This window comes from Phyllobates terribilis, unplaced genomic scaffold (assembly GCF_046119375.1).
Source record: "Phyllobates terribilis strain yellow unplaced genomic scaffold, ASM4611937v1 Scaffold_4__5_contigs__length_816908805, whole genome shotgun sequence".
In the NCBI taxonomy this organism is placed as follows: domain Eukaryota; kingdom Metazoa; phylum Chordata; class Amphibia; order Anura; family Dendrobatidae; genus Phyllobates; species Phyllobates terribilis.
The window spans coordinates 293,010,212-293,030,116 of NW_027362764.1; the positions used below are offsets into that span (position 1 = coordinate 293,010,212).

General features: G+C 44.5%; 1 protein-coding gene across 3 annotated transcripts in view; it reads left to right on the forward strand.

Moving 5' to 3' along the window:
- Nucleotides 1-19,905, forward strand: part of COBL (cordon-bleu WH2 repeat protein) — a 694,630-nt gene that overhangs the window by 306,129 nt on the left and 368,596 nt on the right. For all 3 annotated transcript variants that reach the window (XM_073678323.1, XM_073678322.1, XM_073678324.1), the window contains one exon: nt 8,070-8,298. In XM_073678323.1, the coding sequence (XP_073534424.1) occupies nt 8,070-8,298 (229 nt within the window). The remainder of the gene's footprint in view (nt 1-8,069; nt 8,299-19,905) is intronic.

Consider the following 19,905-nt stretch of genomic DNA (forward strand, 5'->3'; position numbering starts at 1 on the left):
ACAAAGCAACAACTTTGCACAGGCACCTCCATATTGGAGGAGGTGCCATTTATAGGGGAAGTCCTCCAACCATTGCACCAGCAGCAGCTGCAGGGAAGCCAGAGGACGCCGGAGCAGGACCGCGGCGGTAAGGGAAACGGCGTCTCTGCTGGGCAGGAGGCGGAGACGCCGATGCTACAGTACCCCCCCCCCTTTACGCCCCCTCTTTTTTAGGTCAGCAAGAAATTTTTTAAGGAGAAGCAGGGGCGTGAAGGATCTCTCTGGGTTCCCAAGTTCTTTCCTCTGGGCCAAACCCCTTCCAATCCACCAGAAAAAGGTTTTTCCTCTTACCCTCTTGGTTGCCAGAATGTTCTCTACCTCATAGACGTCCTCAGTGGAGATCGTTGCTGGGGAGGTACCTGGATTGTCGAAAAAAGAATTAAGCACAACTGGTTTGAGGAGAGATACGTGGAAGGAGTTTGGAATCCGTAAGGTGGCCGGGAGTTTTAACTTGTAGGCTACTGGGTTGATTTGCTTCAGGACTTCAAATGGACCGATGAACCGTGGGCCCAACTTATACGAGGGTATTTTGAGACCAACATGGTTGGAGGAGAGTCAAACCTTGTCTCCCGGACGGAATAGAGGTGGATCCAGACATCTCTTATCAGCATGCGTCTTCATCCGCTCGGAGGATTGAAGAAGTGCGGATCTAGTGTCCTCCCAAATAGTGGAAAATTCGCTGACCTGAGACTCCGTGGCCGGGTTGTCTACTGAAGCGGAAACGGGAAACGGAATCCGGGGATGTTGACCGTAGACCACAAAGAACGGGGACTTGGAAGAAGATTCGCTATCATGGTTGTTGTTGGAGAACTCAGCCCATGGTAGGAGCTCCACCCAATCGGTATGGTGAGCGTTGACGAAGTGCCGGAGGTAGCTGGTAAGGATCTGGTTGATACACTCCACTTGGCCATTGGACTGCGGATGGTAAGCAGAGGAGAAATCCAGGGTGACATCCAGCAGCTTACACGTAGCTCTCCAGAAGTGCGAAGTGAACTGGACCCCTCGATGAGACACAATGTGGAGGGGTAGGCCGTGGAGGCGAAAGATGTGATGAAGTCCTTAGCCAGCACAGACGCAGACGGGAGACCAGGCAGAGGAATGAAGTGGGCCATTTTAGAAAAGCGGTCAGCGACCACCCAAATGATTGTACAACCGGCAGAAACAGGGAGATCCGTAATAAAGTCCATAGCAATGTGTTGCCATGGGGCAGCAGGTACGGGAAGAGGCAGGAGGCGGCCGGCAGGAAGATGTCTGGGAACTTTGTTGCGGGCACAGGATGTACAGGCCGTGACGAAGTCTACCACATCCTGGCACAGGGTAGGCCACCAGTAATGCCAGGTAATAAGCAGGAAGGTCTTCTTCTGGCCAGCATGGCCGGCTAGTTTGGATGAATGACCCCAGAGAAGAACCTTTTTACGATCCGGAACCGCTACAAACTTCTTACCGGGCGGGAGACGAGACAAATCCAAGGGGGCCACATTCATCACTTTGGAGGGATCGATGATATGCATAGGCTCTTCCTCTTGATCAGAGGACTGAAAGGAGCGGGACAAGGCGTCTGCTTTAACGTTCTTGTCTGCCGGGCGGTAATGTAGGGTAAAGTTAAAGCGAGCGAAGAACAAAGACCACCGGGCCTGACGCGGATTGAGTCTTTGGGCATTCTGTATATATGCCAGGTTTTTGTGGTCAGTATAGATGACCACCAGGTGCAGAGTGCCCTCGAGCAGGTAACACCATTCCTCCAGCGCCAATTTGATGGCTAGCAGTTCTCGGTCTCCTATGGAGTGTTTGCGCTCAGACGAGGAGAAGAGCTTGGAGAAGAAGCCGCAGTTTACCATTCTCCCGGATCGAGATTTCTGGGTGAGCACCGCTCCGGCTCCAGAAGAGAAAGCATCAACCTCCAGAAAGAATTGTTTGTTGTTATCCGGACGGTGCAGCACAAGGGCAGAAGAGAAGGCTTGTTTTAAAGAGCGGAAGGCCTCCTCCACTTCGGGCGACCATTCCTTAGGATTTGCTCCCTTTCGGGTGAGCGCAGAGATGGGAGCAATCCGGGTAGAGAAATGTGGGATGAAGAGACGGTAATAGTTGGCGAAGCCCAGGAATCGCTGAATCGCCTTCAACCCCTCCGGACGGGGCCATTTTAAGACAGCAGAGACCTTCTCGGGGTCCATCCGTAGACCTGTCTTAGAGATAATATAGCCCAGGAACGGAAGAGAGGACTGCTCGAAGAGGCATTTCTCAAATTTTGCATAAAGGTGATTTTGCCTGATCCTAACCAGAACCGGACGAATATCCCTCCGATGTGAGGGACGATCCGGAGAGAAGACCAAGATGTCGTCCAGGTACACCACCACACAAGAATATAAGAGGTCACGGAAGATGTCATTAACTAATTCTTGGAAGATGGCAGGAGCATTACAGAGACCGAAGGGCATCACACGGTATTCACAGTGACCGTCCCGGGTATTGAATGCAGTCTTCCACTCGTCTCCTTGGCGAATCCGGACCAGGTTATACGCCCCACGAAGATCGAGCTTGGTGAAGATCTTCACGCCTTTAAGGCGGTCGTACAGCTCAGAGATGAGCGGCAGGGGATATTTGTTTTTGACAGTGATTTGGTTGAGTCCTCTATAATCGATACATGGACGTAGTGAACCGTCTTTCTTTTTAATGAAGAAGAATCTGCCTCCAGCCGGGGAGGAAGATTTCCGGATGAATCCCCTAGCCAGATTTTCTTCGATGTACTCCGACATGGCCCTGGTTTCGGCCAACGACAACGGGTAGATACGCCCACGGGGTGGAGTGGCACCGGGTATCAGGTCGATAGGGCAATCATATGGCCTATGGGGTGGCAGAGTCTCTGCCTCCTTCTTGTCGAAGACATCAGCATTGGATCAGTAGGGTGCCGGTAGACCGGGTAAATTAGTCGGAGTAGATGGGGGTCGAGCCGGGCGAACCAGAATCAGACAGGTCTCATGGCAATCCTGCCCCCAACGGAGCACCTCACCGGATTGCCAATTCAGAACGGGTTCATGTTTCTGTAGCCAGGGTAGACATAGCAAAAGGGGGTGAGAGAGTCTGGAAAGCACATGGAAGGAGATCCTCTCTGAGTGCAGCATTCCCACCTGCAGGGTTATGGCCTCTGTGACGAGCAAGATGGTCACTGGAAGGAGTCTTCCATCCACGGAAGCGACTGCCAATGGTTCAGCCAGAGGTTTGGTAGGAATCTGATACTTCTCTACAAGGGACTGGGATATGAGATTCCCAGCGGCTCCGGAATCCAGTTGTGCGGTTTCAAAGAAGCGATTCTCTCCACAGGAAATAGAGATTGATAAAGTCAAGGACGGAGAGGATTTACTTTTGCCTAGGACGACCTCTCCGAGCGGTCCAAGACACTGGAGTTTCCCGGCTTCACCGGGCAGGAACGAATCAGGTGCTCCTTACTGCCGCAGTAGAAACAGCTCCCCTCAGCTCGGCGTGTCTCTTGGCGAGATTTGACCATCTTGGTCTGGTTGATCTGCATAGGTTCAGGCAAGCGTGCCCGGGGAGTTGCAGGTTGGGAAGCAGGTCTCTGGAAAGCAGGAGCAAGACGAGGAAATCTTCTATCCCGGGTAGTCTCCTTAGCACGTTTCAGGAAACGGATGTCAATCCTGGTTGCTAGTGACACCCGGTCATCCAGGGTGGTAGGAACTTCCCAGCCGGCTAACTCATTCTTGATCCGACCGGAAAGACCCTCCCAGAAGATGGATACCTGGGCCTCGTTGTTCCAGGCTAGCTCTGAAGCGAGGGTACGGAACTGTATGGCATATTGGCCCACGGTGAGACTCCCTTGGCGGATACGTAGCAGAGAGGAGGCAGTAGAAGATTTTCGTCCAGGTTCATCGAAGACTTTCCGGAAAGCAGCGAGGAAAGACGATAGATCGGACACCAGGGGATCCCCTCTCTCCCACAGGGGGTTTAACCAGGCCAATGCTTCTCCAGTGAGATGAGACATGATGAATGCCACCTTGGCCCGGTCAGAAATGAACTGGTGTACCAGGAGTTCAAAGTGCAGGGAGCACTGGTTCATGAAACCCCGAGCTAAAGCGGGGTCGCCAGCAAAACGTGGGGGTGCCAAATGCCGGGGTCCATAGCCGGATGCCATAATAGGACAGGGTTGCGGTGCCGCGGGATCTGGCGCCGCTTGGCCAGAGGCGAACACAGACGGGGCGGATAATGCGCCTAGGCGAGAGTTGACAGACCGCAGAAAGGACAGGACAGTCTCCTGTTGAACTCTCTGGCGTAAGACCTCCTGGTGCAGGTCGAAGATCGCGGGGGTCTGGAGGTCACTGGGTTCCATGGCCCGTGCAAACTGTTACGGATCCGGGTGGTGGAACCTCTGTGCTGCGGTGCAAGGAGGGACAAGAGGAGCGTAACTAGGTATCAACTCGGACCAACCAAGGCCGTACGGCGGCTCAGTCGACTCCGTGACCAGGGAAGGACCGAGCAGAGGGACCAGGTGCTACTCTGGGGACCGACCTTGTATGACAGCAGGTGACTCCCACGGGTCAGAAGGCAGGGACTGACCGGTACAGCAGATGAGCATGGCAGGCAGGCTGATGGGTGATCCGGGCAGACGGACTGGCAGGCACGGCAGGTAATCAGCAGGAGCCTCCAGGTAGGCTGACAGGCAGGCATGGCAGGTAACAGGCAGGAGCCTCTAGGTAGGCTGTCAGGCAGGTATGGCAAATGACAGGCAGGAGCCTCTAGGTAGGCTGTCAGGTGGTCATGGCAAGTGACGGGCAGGAGCCTCTAGGTAGGCTGTCAGGCAGGCACGGCTGGAGACGGGCAGGAGCCTCTAGGTAGGCTGTCAGATGGTCACGGCAAGTGACAGGCAGGAGCCTCTAGGTAGGCTGTGAGGCAGGCATGGCTGGAGATGGGCAGGAGCCTCTAGGTAGGCTGTCAGGTATACACGGCAGGTGCAGGCAGGAGCCTACAGGTGACAGGCAAGTTCTCCAGGTAGGCAGGCTAGCCTAGCCCATAGAAAGACTGGCGGATTTGAACGTAGGCAGACCGTCGGTCTGGAGAGTGTCCATGGCAGGCGTAGACAGGTAGCAGGTGAAGGCTCCGGATAAGTGGACTAGCCTAGCCCATAGACCGACTAGCGGACTGGGTTGTAAGCAGACTGTCGGGCTGGACTGGTAATCAGGCTGGCAGACTGGACTGATAGTCAGACGGACTGGACTGGTAGTCAGACAGGCAGCAGGACCTGTGGGCTGAAGCAGAGTTTAGCATACAGAGCAACAACCTTGCACAGGCACCTCCATATTGGAGGAGGTGCCATTTATAGGGGAAGTCCTCCAACCATTGCACCAGCAGCAGCTGCAGGGAGGCCAGAGGACGCCGGAGCAGGACCGCGGCGATAAGGGGAACGGCGTCTCTGCCGGCCAGGAGGCAGAGACGCCGATACTACAGTAAGCATAAACTATACATGGCATTTTGTTTTTTGAGGTCAACTACTTTTTTTAAGCAAAATGTAGAATGCTGTAGGTATGATGTTTTTTAATTGTGTTTTTCTTTATAGGAATCTCTAAAGAACTTACAAAATGGCAGGAGAAACTCCTGTACAAAATGTTGCAACATAAAAACTTTCACCAACATGCTTGTTAACATTCCATTAAACCATTTTTAATAAGTGTTTTAAAATGTCAAAAAACACTTTAAAATCTTTCATCAATAAAGCTTCATTTTCTTTCACTCAACATTATATTTTGCCATGTCGTGCTTAACGTTACCTCTTTCTGTCCATTTTCTACTTTTAACCCTAATATACTTGAAGCGCAGGCTGTTTTTACATGGTTTTTGAAACAGCAGAAAATGAAAGGGAGTCCGTCACCCCCAAACTGCATTTTAAATGGACTGTACAGTGTTGTAGGGGACCTAGCTCCTATGACAACCATACTAGCACTGTACTGGTTACTGGTACAGTGCTTGAGAAAATAATATTTAATTCATATGCAAATGAAGAGGCTTTGGTGCACTCTTGGTGTGGCCAATAGTTTGGTGCACAATTAAACTTTGTCATATTGGGGCCTTACCTCCGCTTCTGATTGACAGTGCTCACTTCTCAGAGCGAGCACTGTCTGAATGCTGCCAGCTTGTGTGTGCACATTCTCCTCCCTGACTCCTTTCTTCTGATACTGCTCGCTACACTAATACTCCCAATTCACCTGGAAGTGCAGTAAGCGGCGTCTGAAGAAAGGAGACAGGGAGGAGAACGCTGTAGCCGCACACACGCTGGTAGCATTCAGACAGTGCTCGCTCTGGGAAGCAAGCACTGTCAATCAGAAGCAGGACAAGGGACCCAATATGCAATTGAGAAGGCGTTATGGTTCTCCAAACTCTTGGCTATGTTAAGTGTACACTGACGCCTCCTCATTTACTTATGAATTAAAAGTAATTTTCTCCTGCATTGTACCAGTAGCAGGTACAGTGTTAGTATTGTTGTATAGGGGCTATCCCCCTTACAACATTGTATAGCCCATTTAAAATGCATTTTGGGGGTGATGGACTCCCATTAAGTGTGAGTGAAGAAGTCCTAAAATACATCAAACATTACAAAATCAAGTCTACTTTATAGGGTTATTCTGACTTCAGAAGCAGGGCTCTGGATCCTGGGAGCAGACTTTGCAAAGCCCGCTTGAATGGAGTGGGAGGAAAATGGACAGGGCGGGCGGCATCAGCCAATTTCCTTATACAAAAGCAGCATGGTGGCTCAGTGGTTAGCACTGTTGTTTTGCAGCGCTGGGGTCCTGGGTTCAAATCCCACCAAGGACAACATCTGCAAGAAGTTTGTATGTTCTCCCCGTGTTTGCGCTGGTTTCCTCCGGGATCTCCGGTTTACTCCCGCTCTCCAAAGACATAATGATAGGGAATGTAGATTGTGAGCCCCAATGGGGACAGTGATGATAATGTCTGTAGAGTACTGTGAAATATGATGGCACTATATAAGCAACGCATAATAAAAAAGTTATACCACTTAAGTGGCGTAACTTTCACCAGAAATGATATACGAGTCTCTAACTGTAGTAGCATTTTTGCCTAGGCGCACACCACTGAAAGGCGTACGTAATTCGGCACATCTTATCCAACCACGCCGCTTTATTAAGACTGATGTGTACAATGCTACTCTTAATGTATCGGCACTTCAGTCTTTTTTCATGGAAAGTCTTCTAAAATAAAACATATTTTTTAAGATTTTTTTTGTGAAAAATGACTGTAGAAGATGATATTAACATGGCCACTTTCTTTTTCATGTACAACTGTAAAACACCTTTTTTAATTAATTAACCCCTCAGCTTAAGTCTTATAGGATTTATCTACAGTATATAGGTCAGTTGTACACACAGAAGTAAAGAAAACAGTGTAAGCAGGATTTCATAGCCTATCATCTGCTATACTGTTTTCTTTTTGTCTTTTAAAAAAATGTAATGTATGGCTGTTGTCCATCATGGAGTTTCCTAAAGCTAGCCTTAGGAGATATATATAGTATGTATGCTACTGCTGAAGTCATTTACTATTTTGTGTCAAATTCTTTTCACTTTGTGTGTATTAAGCAGCAGCGCATGCCAATCAAGAATTGCTTCTGTATCGTGCTCTGTCATTTGTTTTCTTTTACTTTATTCTATTCTTTAGAATCAGTGAACCATTTATCTTTTCAAGCTCCACTTCCACTCATGTGAATCTTTTTTCTAAACCCTTTGTCAACTTATCACAGTGTAAGAGATGTAAAAAAATCCAGGTGTGATTGTACTTTTCATCTGTTTGCTGAGCACCTAGCAGTTGGGCTGCTGAGTAAGTCAGCTCCTTTTACAAGTCAACTGGTCCATCCTTTTTTCAAAGCAAAATGCTAATGAGTCACTAGATCTGCATGACAGGGATCAGGTGAAGCTAGGAAGCCCATTCTGCATTCCATTACAGTGCATGGTAGCTAAGACTTGGCAAAGAGGACTGATTCCAATGGTTTGGCCTTTCATTTTTGTCTTCACCAGAAAACAGTCCGGCTTGTTGTGAACTTCCTTGGTACTCAGAAAGCAGTGGTGAGAGTCAATCCTGCTGTGCCCTTGCGGAACATCCTTCCTGCTGTGTGTGAGAAATGTGAACTTAGCCATGAGAATGTGACTCTTTTAAGAGACGCAATCAGCAAAGAAGAGCTAGACATGTCCCGGTCACTAAATGAGCTGGGTATCAAGGAATTATATGCCTGGAGCAGTAAACAAGGTAACTACCAATCTTTAATCATTTTTCTTTTGTTCAATTTAATAACTAATTATTAATGAATGCATGCTAATTTCATTATTAGATGTCACCTTTGTGAAGCAATGATGTGCTATGATGATGCTCTGATGCTGCTATTTTGCATTCCCTATCCTCTACACATCCTAAGAGATATTTCACTGGTGATATGCACTATACATACCAGTATGCCATGTGCATAAATCAATAATACAAGGAAATATAAGATTACTTTTTTACTCCACTGATGAGCCACTTATTTTCCTCCTGCCTCCTGAACTGATGATTCATTTACAAATACCGCTAAACTCCATTTTGCTCAAGACAAGTCAGACTCTCACTCACTAAGGGATCAGATTATTGAATTTTATATAGAGGGATGGGAAAGGGAGAGTTAGGAGCAGTGTGAAAAAGAGATGCACAGAAAAAAAGATTGTACAGCTGCTTTACAGTAAGTGTTGTATCTCCCCCCAGAGCTATGCTGCTAAGTACTGCTGTACTTAACTGATGCATATGAATGCTGTCTATTGTATGGACTAGAACTTTCCTGTACATGTGTACTATATATTATCAAGTCATTTTGGCCATGCTTGCAAATGTGGTGGGCTATTGGCATTCTACTCCTCCCTGATAGACTCACTATGTTATGTAAACAATTTTAATCATATTCTAAATAAGTGTATTTTTTATACTTTCTTTCTTGGTTTGTGAGTACTCCAGTAGTAATTTTTGTAGGAAAGTACTGCTGTATTATGTCTTTCAAAGCAGGAATCCCTCATGTCTGTGTACTTTGTATGGGAAACATGACAGCATCTACTCTCCAATCACTAGCTCAGAGACAGAGTGGAAAACTGGTGAAAAACCCAGGAAACGAGTGAAATAATAGCCTGACATAGTGTTATTTCTCATGGACACACATGACCGCTTACTCTGAAAATCATCTGACAAGACAAGTATTATTTAAATGTTCTACTCTCAGTTCATGGAAAAGCCTGTAGTTTGGTGAAGGGTGAGCCATAAAAGAAAACACACTTATGTGTTTATGCTCCAAAATGCCTTTTTTATGCTTTTTATATACAAAAAATATTCCCCTGCCTGGGACTTTAATTTAATCCTTTCCATCACAATGCTGTGTACATCACAATGTGATCACCAGTAGGAGTGTGACAAACACTTCTACAACAACTACGTGAAGTGAGAAAACTCCAATCAATTTAATCAATTAGAAATGACAACATTGCTGACAAAGTGAGAAGTACCTTATGGTTCAATACTAACCTAACTAAAGGGGCTCGGGGCTTCCCTGGTATGCCCTAATAGATGCAAGTGCATTTGACATGCACAGGCAATAATGTAATGGCATGTACAAATATGACAAAACAGAATGTTAAAAATAATAACATACAATTCATGTGTGCTTGACGTTTCAGTTAAGTAGCTTTTCAGAATAAGCTGACATGTATTTGTAGATGAGGAATACCTATATTTCTAGCTATTATATAATTTATATTCTGCATTTTTCACTAATTCTTCCCTCTGCAGGCTCTTTCTTTCACCCCTTCCCTTCGTTTTTGCTCTTTCGTTTTCGTCGATCTGTACGGGGTCTTATTTTTTGTGAGTTTTCATTTTGAATGGCACCATTCATTTTACTATTCAATATTGTGAAAAATGGGGGAAAATTTTGAATAACGGTGAAATTGCGCAAAAAACAAAAAACATAATTCTGCAATTGTTTTTCGAGTTTTGTTTTTACAGTGTTCATTATACTGTAAAAATGACCAAGACACATGATTCTCGAGAGCAGAATGATTAGGATAATACCAAACTTATCTAGTTTGTTTTTTATTTAAGTGGTGGAAACAAGTTTGGACATTCATAACATTTTTTTTTGCTTGGGTTGCCATATAAAAAATGTTTGCTTTTGCTGCCAATTTCTGAGATCGATAACGTTTTAATGTTTCCATCAATGGACCTGTGTGAGAGCTTGTTTTTGCGTGGCGTACTCACGGTCTTATTTTTTAACATTTTACGGTAGATATGATGATTTCATAACTTATTGTATTCATCTGTAGTGGTTTGGTGACAGAGAACCTGCATATTCTGGCATTTTCTCATTACACCATTTACCGATTGAAGTAATTAATTTTATATTTTGATAGACCTGACATTTATGGAGGCGGTGATACAAAATATGTTTATGTTTTAAAAAATTTTCTTTGTTTTTAATAGGGGACTACCGTATTTTTCGGACTATAAGACGCACTGGACCATAAGACGCACCTAGGTTTTAGAGGAGGAAAATAGGAAAAAAAATATTTAAGCAAAAAATGTGGTCATGATGCCCTGTTATAGGGGAGGGAGTCTGCTGCTGACACTGGTATTGGGGTAATGTCCCCCAATTCTGTTAATATCCTCCATCCTGGTATGTATGGCCCCTCCTTCCTGGTATACGTGGCCCCCATCCCATCTTGGTATACGTGGCCCTCATCCCCATCCTGGAATGCATGGCACCCCTTGATACCCCATCCTGGTATTCATGGCACCCATTTGATCTACCATCCTGGTATGCATGGCACCCCCTGAGCTCCATCCTAGTTTTCATGGCACCCCTTGAGCCCCCATTCTGGTATGCATGGCACCCCTTGAGCCCCCATCCAGGTATGCATGGCACCCCTTGATCACACATCCTGGTGTGTATGGCCCCCCTCATCCCCATCCTGGTATGCATGACACCCCTTGATTCCCCCATGCTGGTATGCATGGCATCCCTTGAGCCCCCATCCTGGTATGCATTGCACCCATTTGATCTACCATCCTGGTATGCATGCCACCCCCTGATCCCCATCCTAGTATGCTTGGCACCCCTTAAGCCCCCATCCTCTTATGCTTGGCACCCCTTGAGCCCCCATCCTGGTATGTATGGCACCCCTTGAGCCCCCATCCTGGTATGCTTGGCACCCCTTTAGCCCCCATCCTGGTATGCTTGGCAACCCTTAAGCTCTCATCCTGGTATGCTTGGCACACCTTGAGCCCCCATCCTGGTATGCTTGGCACCCCTTAAGCCCCCATCCTCTTATGCTTGGCACCCCTTGAGCCCCCATCCTGGTATGCTTGGCACCCCTTGAGACCCCATCCTGCTGCCACAAAAAAAATAAACAATCATACTCACCTCCTCTCTCCTCCAGCATTGTCCCGCTCTGCTACCGACACTCTCACTGTGTGAGCCGCGCATGGCAGGGCATGCATGGCGTCCCTGCCTTGCGCCCTCACACAGTGTGAGAGCGCGTACACTGTACCGCAGCGCGGCTCCTGCTGCCGCTCTGCGGTCAGTGTACCTGCTATTAAAGGCCATGGATATTCACTACAACCCATGGGAGTGGGTTGTAGTGAATATTCATGAGCTTTAATAGCGGGCACACAGACCGCAGAGCGCAGCATGAGCCGCTCTGCGGTACAGTGTGTCGGCTATTAAGGAAAATGAATATTCCCTGCTCCCCACGCCCATATTAATTTTCTTTAGTAGCGGGCACAGCGTAGACTGCAGCAGTTGGCTGCTGCCTCCTGTGCCCCGCTGATCCCCCGCTGCTGCTCCCCCAGACCTCCTACCATGCAGAGCCACAGTATATACAGGGAGATAGTATTCGGGCTATAAGACACACCCCCCACTTTCCTCCAAAATTTTGGAGGAAAAAAGTGCGTCTTATAGTCCGAAAAATACGGTATGTGAAAAATTTTAATCTTTATATATTTTTTTACATTTTTACTCTATTTTTTAGTCCTTTTCAGGAACTTTAATCTATGATTACTAAATCACTTGTACTACATACTGCAATTCCACAATGTTGCAGTATATGGTGAAAAATCTGTTGTCCCATGAGATCCACTCATAGGCTGGGCTTCATTAACATACCAAAATGGCTGCCATAACAATCCATCAGTTCCTCCCGATCGCCAAAGTGGGGAGATGGTGTGAGGAATTGACTGCGGCATTTAAGTTTATACTACAGCAATTAGAGTGCAATTCAGCCAATGCAGTTATGAGTGGTTGCCAACTATATATTACAACTGGCATCTGCCTGGTATTGTGCAGGCTCGGCTCCTGACCCAACATAAGACATAATATTATGCCTTATGTTGGGAAGGAGTTAATTTTCAGTTGTCTTTGACCTAGTCGGTGACTAGCTGCTATGATGTCTTACATAAAATGTAAAGAATAGTGGAGAAATAAACGTATACCTGACCATTCTGTGATAGAAGTAGTGGTTCCAAACTTGGAGTTTTCTTCAAGTATTTTTATTACATGTTTCGAGTCCTTACTGGTCTCTTTCTCGAATCAAATTACACATGGTATATGTAGCTTCATTTGAGAAAGAAACCAGTACAAACTCGAAACGTGTAATATAACTAATTGTAGCACAACTACACTTTGGAACCACTTCTACACAGCTACATGGTCAGGTATATATCTATTTCTCCACTATTCTCAACATATCAAGAAGAGGAACCACTTCTTCTTACAGATGTGACTGCAGCAGCTTTATTTTATATGGGCATTATTGGAGTTGTGATATACACAACCCAAACAGGTGAGCATCATGCTCACCACTTAATGTTATTACCCCATGAGGGCTTGTCTCTCTTTTATTTTTCATAAAAAGTACAGAGATGCATGAGAGATTCCTGGTCTTCTATCTCTGCGGCACACAAGCAACAGCATGGAAAGCATTATACAGTGGTGGCCAAAAGTATTGGCACCCCTGCAATTCTGTCAGATAATACTCAGTTTCTTCCTGAAAATGATTGCAATCACAAATTCTTTGGTATTATTATCTTCATTTAATTTGTCTTCGATGAAAAAACACAAAAAGAATTGTCCTAAAGCCAAATTGGATATAATTCCAAACCAAACCTAAAAAAGGGGGTGGACAAAAGTATTGGCACTGTTTGAAAAATCATGTTATGCTTCTCTAATTCGTGTAATTAACAGCACCTGTAACTTACCTGTGGCTCCTAACAGGTGTTGGCAGTAACTAAATCACACTTGCAGCCAGTTAACATGGATTAAAGTTGACTCAACCTCTGTCCTGTGTCCTTGTGTGTACCACATTGAGCATCTAGAAAAGAAAGAAGACCAAAGAACTGTCTGAGGACTTGAGAAACCAAATTGTGAGGAAGCATGAGCAATCTCAAGGCTACAAGTCCATCTCCAAAGACCTGAATGTTCCTGTGTCTTCCGTGCGCAGTGTCATCAAGAAGTTTAAAGCCCATGGGACTGTGGCTAACCTCCCTAGATGTGGACGGAAAAGAAAAATTGACGAGAGATTTCAACGCAAGATTGTGCGGATGGTGGATAAAGAACCTCGACTAACATCCAAACAAGTTCAAGTTGCCCTGCAGTCCGAGGGTACAACAGTGTCAACCTGTACTATCTGTCGGCGTCTGAATGAAAAGGGACTGTATGGTAGGATACCCAGGAAGACCCCACTTCTTACCCCGAGACATAAAAAAGCCAGGCTGAAGTTTGCCAAAACTTACCTGAGAAAGCCTAAAACGTTTTGGAAGAATGTTCTCTGGTCAGATGAGTCAAAAGTAGAGCTCTTTGGGAAAAAGCATCAACATAGAGTGTACAGGAAAAAAAAAGAGGCATTCAAAAAAAAGAACACGGTCCCTACAGTCTGACATGGCGGAGGTTCACTGATGTTTTGGGGTTGCTTTGCTGCCTCTGGCACTGGACTGCTTGACCTTGTGCATGGCATTATGAAGTCTGAAGACTACCAACAAATTTTGCAGCATAATGTAGGGCCCAGTGTGAGAAAGCTGGGTCTCCCTCAGAGGTCATGGGTCTTCCAGCAGGACAATGACCCAAAACACACTTCCAAAAGCACTATAAAATGGTTTGAGAGAAAGCACTGAAGACTTCTAAGGTGGCCAGCAATGAGTCCAGACCTGAATTCCATAGAACACCTGTGGAGAGATCTCAAAATGGCAGTTTGGAGAAGGCACCCTTCAAATATCAGGGACCTGGAGCAGTTTGCCAAAGAAGAATGGTCTACAATTCCAGCAGAGCATTGTAAGAAACTCATTGATGGTTGCCGAAGCGGTTGTTTGCAGTTATTTTGGCTAAAGGTTGTGCAACCAAGTATTAGGCTGAGGGTGCCAATACTTTTGTCTGGCCCATTTTTGGAGTTTTGTGTGAAATGATCAATGATTTGATTTTTGCTTCATTCTCTTTTGTGTTTTTTCCTTGCAAGCAAATTAAATGAAGATAATAAGACCAAAGAATTTGTGATTGCAATCATTTTCAGGAAGAAACTGAGTATTATCTGACAGAATTGCAGGGGTGCCAATACTTTTGGCCACCACTGTACATCAGTATTGAGCTGTATGACTGTGAATCCAGCACTGAATTGAAATACATTTACTAGAAACTCCAGCTCAATCTGCCTATAGCCACCTGTTTTCTCACTGAGCTGATTGCTCCTCCCTTGTACCCCATCTTTCTCTCCCTTTTATAGTTCTACAACAGTAGTAACCTCACACCTCACTCCTGTTGGCAGCCAGTCGCACTTTGAACAAGCATGTTCAACTGGAGAAAAAAAGCTAATTTCTACTTGTACTAGTGATTTTTGCAAAGTTTAAACTACATGATTCTGCATCATGAATAAATACAATAAATACAAATTTTTGTAATCAAAATAATTTGATAGTGTGAAAAGGTAAAACTAATTTTTAGGGGCATACAACTCCTTAAAAAGGTTTTTTCACTCTCATAAAGTGATAATTAATGGATAGGATGTTTAATTACATTATGTTTGGTGAGGTCCAGCTTTTGTGACACCGACTTAAAAAGGAAGGGGGCGCATCTATGCCCACTCTACTGTTTGTGCGTTACACAGTGGCCTAAGTATACCAGGCTATTCAGGGAACTGCAACACGTCCCTATTCAAGTACACTGCTTCCCTTCATTCTCTGCAGGATCTGTCCCAATGGAATGGAATAGTAATGGAATATTCTTGTGATATGGCTTTGTTTTATGAATTCGAAAATCCCTTTTAAACCCATAACAACGAGTGCCATACGTGTACTATGCTTATTGTAAGCTGGTGTATGGAGCAGGCTTAAAAGCTGAGCCTGCATCTTTCCTGGCAGATGATGATTGTATAATACAGTGATCATTGCCTCTAACAATTATTGGTCGAGCTGAGCTCTGCTGACTGCTGTCAACCTGTTAAATAATGCTGTCTATCTCTGACAGCGGCATTTACAGAGTACAGCATGGGGATGAACCATTCCATGGATCCATCAGCCTCTTGGCAACGTGATCAAGGGCTGGAAAGTGATTTCCATGAGATCTGGGGATCTGCTGAAGTCTGTGGCTGGCATGCTTAGGAGGCTGTGATTTTTACTATATAGTATACAAATGTATTGCACTATATAGTATAAGCAATTAGAAGATTGAAACTTCAATTTCCTTAAAAAAAACATAAAAAAAGGTTTAAAAATGTGACATGCAGAAGTAGTGCTGTTCATTTAAAAGCATTCAGCAACTATTAGAAGTAACACAAGCACATGAGACAGGAAGTGTTGTGCTCCAGAAGCATCCAGAAACTAGAAGGGTTAACACAGTCACAGGAGAAGGGGAGTGTTTTAGCAGAGCACCAGGGGGATTGTGGGGAAGTTGTTGCTGGAGCGGAAGAGAATGGTGGTGTGTATGTTCTGTATCTCACAGAAGTGCCCCTGCAAGTGAAAAGGATTCAAGTCAGGAGTGAAGCTAAGCAATGGTCAGGTAGAGTTCCTGAACTAGCAGTGCAGAGTATTGTCAGGCAGAAAAATAAGGACTGGAAGAAATGGTGTCACAGGGATCAACTCCCTCAGCAAACCCTCCCCCTCTCCTCCATCTCACTGTGCTGTAAAGAATGCTGTGTTCATTAATGTGCCTTTGCATTAGAACTGTGCTCTCCTGTACTACTGGGAAGACTGTGAACCGCTGTGCTGCTAAGGAAACTGTACTGTTTGTCACTGGAACCTGTTACTCATAAGTCTTAACTTGCACTGGCTGTGCGGCTTCTTATTAAATACTACTGTTCTACCGTTGATGAGGACTCTTGTCAACTGTGTCTGGTCAGCAAGTGAAACAACTTACGTGTCTGTGCCTGAAGGTCAATACCCCTGTGTGCCTGAGAGAAGCTGTAACACATGCTCTATGGTTGCCCTAAGTAACGGTTCCAAATTCCAAAGAATTCATGTAACCTGTCTCGCCCCTATCTGAACCCAGCGGCATGCATGTAACAAAAACATAACAATTTTAATCACACCCCTTTTCCCTATTAAAAATATTCAAAAAATAAACATACAGTGGCATGAAAAAGTTTGGGCACCCCTAGTCAAAATTACTGTTATTGTGAACAGTTAAGCAAGTTTAAGATGAAATGATCTCTAAAAGGCCTAAAGTTAAAGATGACACCTTTCCTTTGTATTTTAGGCAAAAAAAATAATATATATATATATATATATATATCTTTTAAATTTTAAAAATTCCGAAAAGGAAAATGGGCCTATGCAACAGTTTGGGCACACTGCATGGTTAGTACACAGTAGCACTCCCTTTTGAAAGTATCACAGCTTGTAAACGCTTTTTGTAGCCAGCCAAGAGTCTTTCAGTTTTTGTTTGAGGGATTTTCATCCATTCTTCCTTGGAAAATTCTTCCATCTTCTTGGCGAGATGTTCTTTTCCTGAAACTGTGTGTCCTTTTTTTACCCCTTAGACCTCAGTCCAGAGCCTCTCACCTAGCCAAATCAGATCTCATACTTTGCAAGGACGAGGGCCGATAGCCCGAAACACCGTGTCTGCAAATTGAGATTCTGATTTGGCTATTATCCTATGTCATATTGCAAGACTCATTAAAGGGTCTATTGTGACTCGTAGGATTGCTGCTTCCAATAGGTGGCGCTTTATAGAGTTCAAATCCTCTCCATCTCTGAAGAGGCAATTTGTATATTAAATTTCCCAGATGAGCATTTAACAGCGAATAAGCCGCCTTACCTTGGCATGCCACAGCCGGTATGTCACGCTCCAAACGTTACCCCTTAGACCTTTTCTTCTCCACACATACCTTTTGTAGTCAAAGAGTTCTATTTTAACCTCATCGGTCCACAGGACTTGTTTCCAAAATGCATCAGGCTCGTTTAAATGTTCTATTGTATACTTCTGATCCTGAATTTTATGGTGAGGGCACAAGAGCACTTTTCTTCTGATGACTCTTCCATGAAGGCTAAATTTGTGCAAGTGTCTCTGAACAGTAGAAACATGTAGCACAACTCCAGAGTCTGCTAAATCTTTCTGAAGGGTAATTAAGGTCTAAAACTTAGTCAAAGTTATCTGAGCACACAAATCTCCAAGGATGACTAAACTTTTACACTGGCCCACTTTCCTTTTTGTAAATTTTAAAATGTAAAATATGACAATATATATATTTTTTGTTGCCTAAAATACAAAGGAAATGTGTCATCTTTAACCCCTTAACGACCACCAATACGCCTTTTAACTTCGGTCATTAAGGGTACTTATTCTTCAGCGCCACTCTTTCACGGCGCTGAGAAATATTGGTGTAGCGCCGCCTAGCGGTGGCAATTCCCTTGGGTGTCAGCTGTATATGACAGCTGACACCCTGCAGTATCAGCCTCGGATGGTTTTGATGCCGATCGGGGCCGATTAACTCCTTAAATACTGCTGTCAATAATGACAGCCCTATTTAAGTGGTTACAAGGGGGTCGCAAGACCCCCTTAGTAACCATCGGACCCCTGCAATGAAAATCACGGGTCCTGATGGTTACCATGGTACACTGAGATCATATGATGATCCCAGGGTACGGTGGCCTCTGAGATCCAGCTATAAGCTGGGTCTCACAGGCACAGACAGGCACAGTCAGGCTGAGTCAGTGACTCTCTGATAGGTCTCATGCACTGCAGTACAGGAGTATGAGATCAGTGATCAAAGTGAAAATTACACATGTGACTTAGTGAAAATTGCAAATGGGACTTAGTGAAAAACTAAAAAAAGTGAAATAAAATATGTAAAAAAGTAACAAAAAAAAACACAAAAAAGGTGCACACAAATCACTAAAATCCGTTCCGTCACTCAGAACGCAGCATTTGTGATAAAACAAAAATAAATAAAAAAACTTACACATAATTTGTATTGCCGCGTCCGGAACGACCCACTCTATTAAAACTGGCACGTTATTTAATCCGTTTGTTGAACACCATAAAAAGAATATATAAAAACACGCCAAAGATGTAACTTTTTCATCATACTGACTCACAAAAAAGTGAATAAAAAGCGATCAAAAGTCGTATGTGAAAAATATTATACAAATAAAAATGCTAAACCGTCCTGCAAAAAAACAAATCAGGAAAAAAATAAAAAAGTTACAGCTCTCAGATTCTCAGATTATGATGATGCGAAAACAAATTCATTTTTTGTAGAATATTTTTTTAGTCTGTAAAAATAGCAAAGCATAAAAAAAAAATATAAATCTGGTATCGCTGTCATCGTACCGACCCGACGAATAAATTAGTCTTATCACTTTTACCACAAAAAATGAAGAAAAAAACAATAACTGAATTGCTGGTTTTTGTTCATTCTGTGTCTGAAGAATCTGAATAAAAAGCTATCAAAAACTACTATATGCCCCAAAATGGTACCAAAAAAATCTGCAACTCGTCCTGCAAAAAAGAAGTCCTCATACAGCTCTGTTCACCAAAAAATAAAAAACTTACAGCGCTCATAATATGGTGACGAAAAAAACTACTTTTTATGAAAAAGCATTTTTACTGTGTGATAGCAGCAAAACCTAAAAAAAAAACATATAAATCGAAGAATCACTTATACCGCACAGTGAACCATGCAAAAATAAAAATAAGCACTATTCTTGTATTGCTGTCTATTTGTTCATTCTGCCTCCAAAAAATCGGAATAAGGATCGGCTCACATTTATCCTTCGCTCTCCGCTTAGCGCTTACATCAGGGTTTCTTTGTAAATTCTCCAAAACCACGATTCAGACAAAACCCCCGAGGGAACCACTCACTTATGAGGCAGATGGAGTCACTTTGGACTGGTCTCTGTTCCATTTTAGGCTTTTTTTTAGCACAGATCTATGCATGCCTGACAAGATGGATACCACCAGAGCAGACACCAAACAGAGTACGAAGTGTCTCCATCTGCTTCATTATGGTGTGTGGTTCCATCGGGGGTTTCGTCTGAATCGCATCTTTGAGGGATTTATACAGAAACCCCAACGTAAGTGCTCAGCGTAGATTGGCAATCCAGTCTTATTCTGGAAGCAATCAAAAATGATGTACCCCAAAATGTTACCAATAAAACCCATAATTTATACCACACAAAACCAGCCCCCACTCAGGTCCATCATCTTTCACTGGAACTATAGCGGGTCCCACGTTACTGGTAGAACAAAGACTCTGGAAAAGCGACCGCTCCCACCCCCTCAAATAAAATCCAGTGAATTCTGTGCTCCTAAATGCCCCCTTCCTTTTGAGCCCCTCTGTGCCTAAACTGCAGTAAGCAGCCACA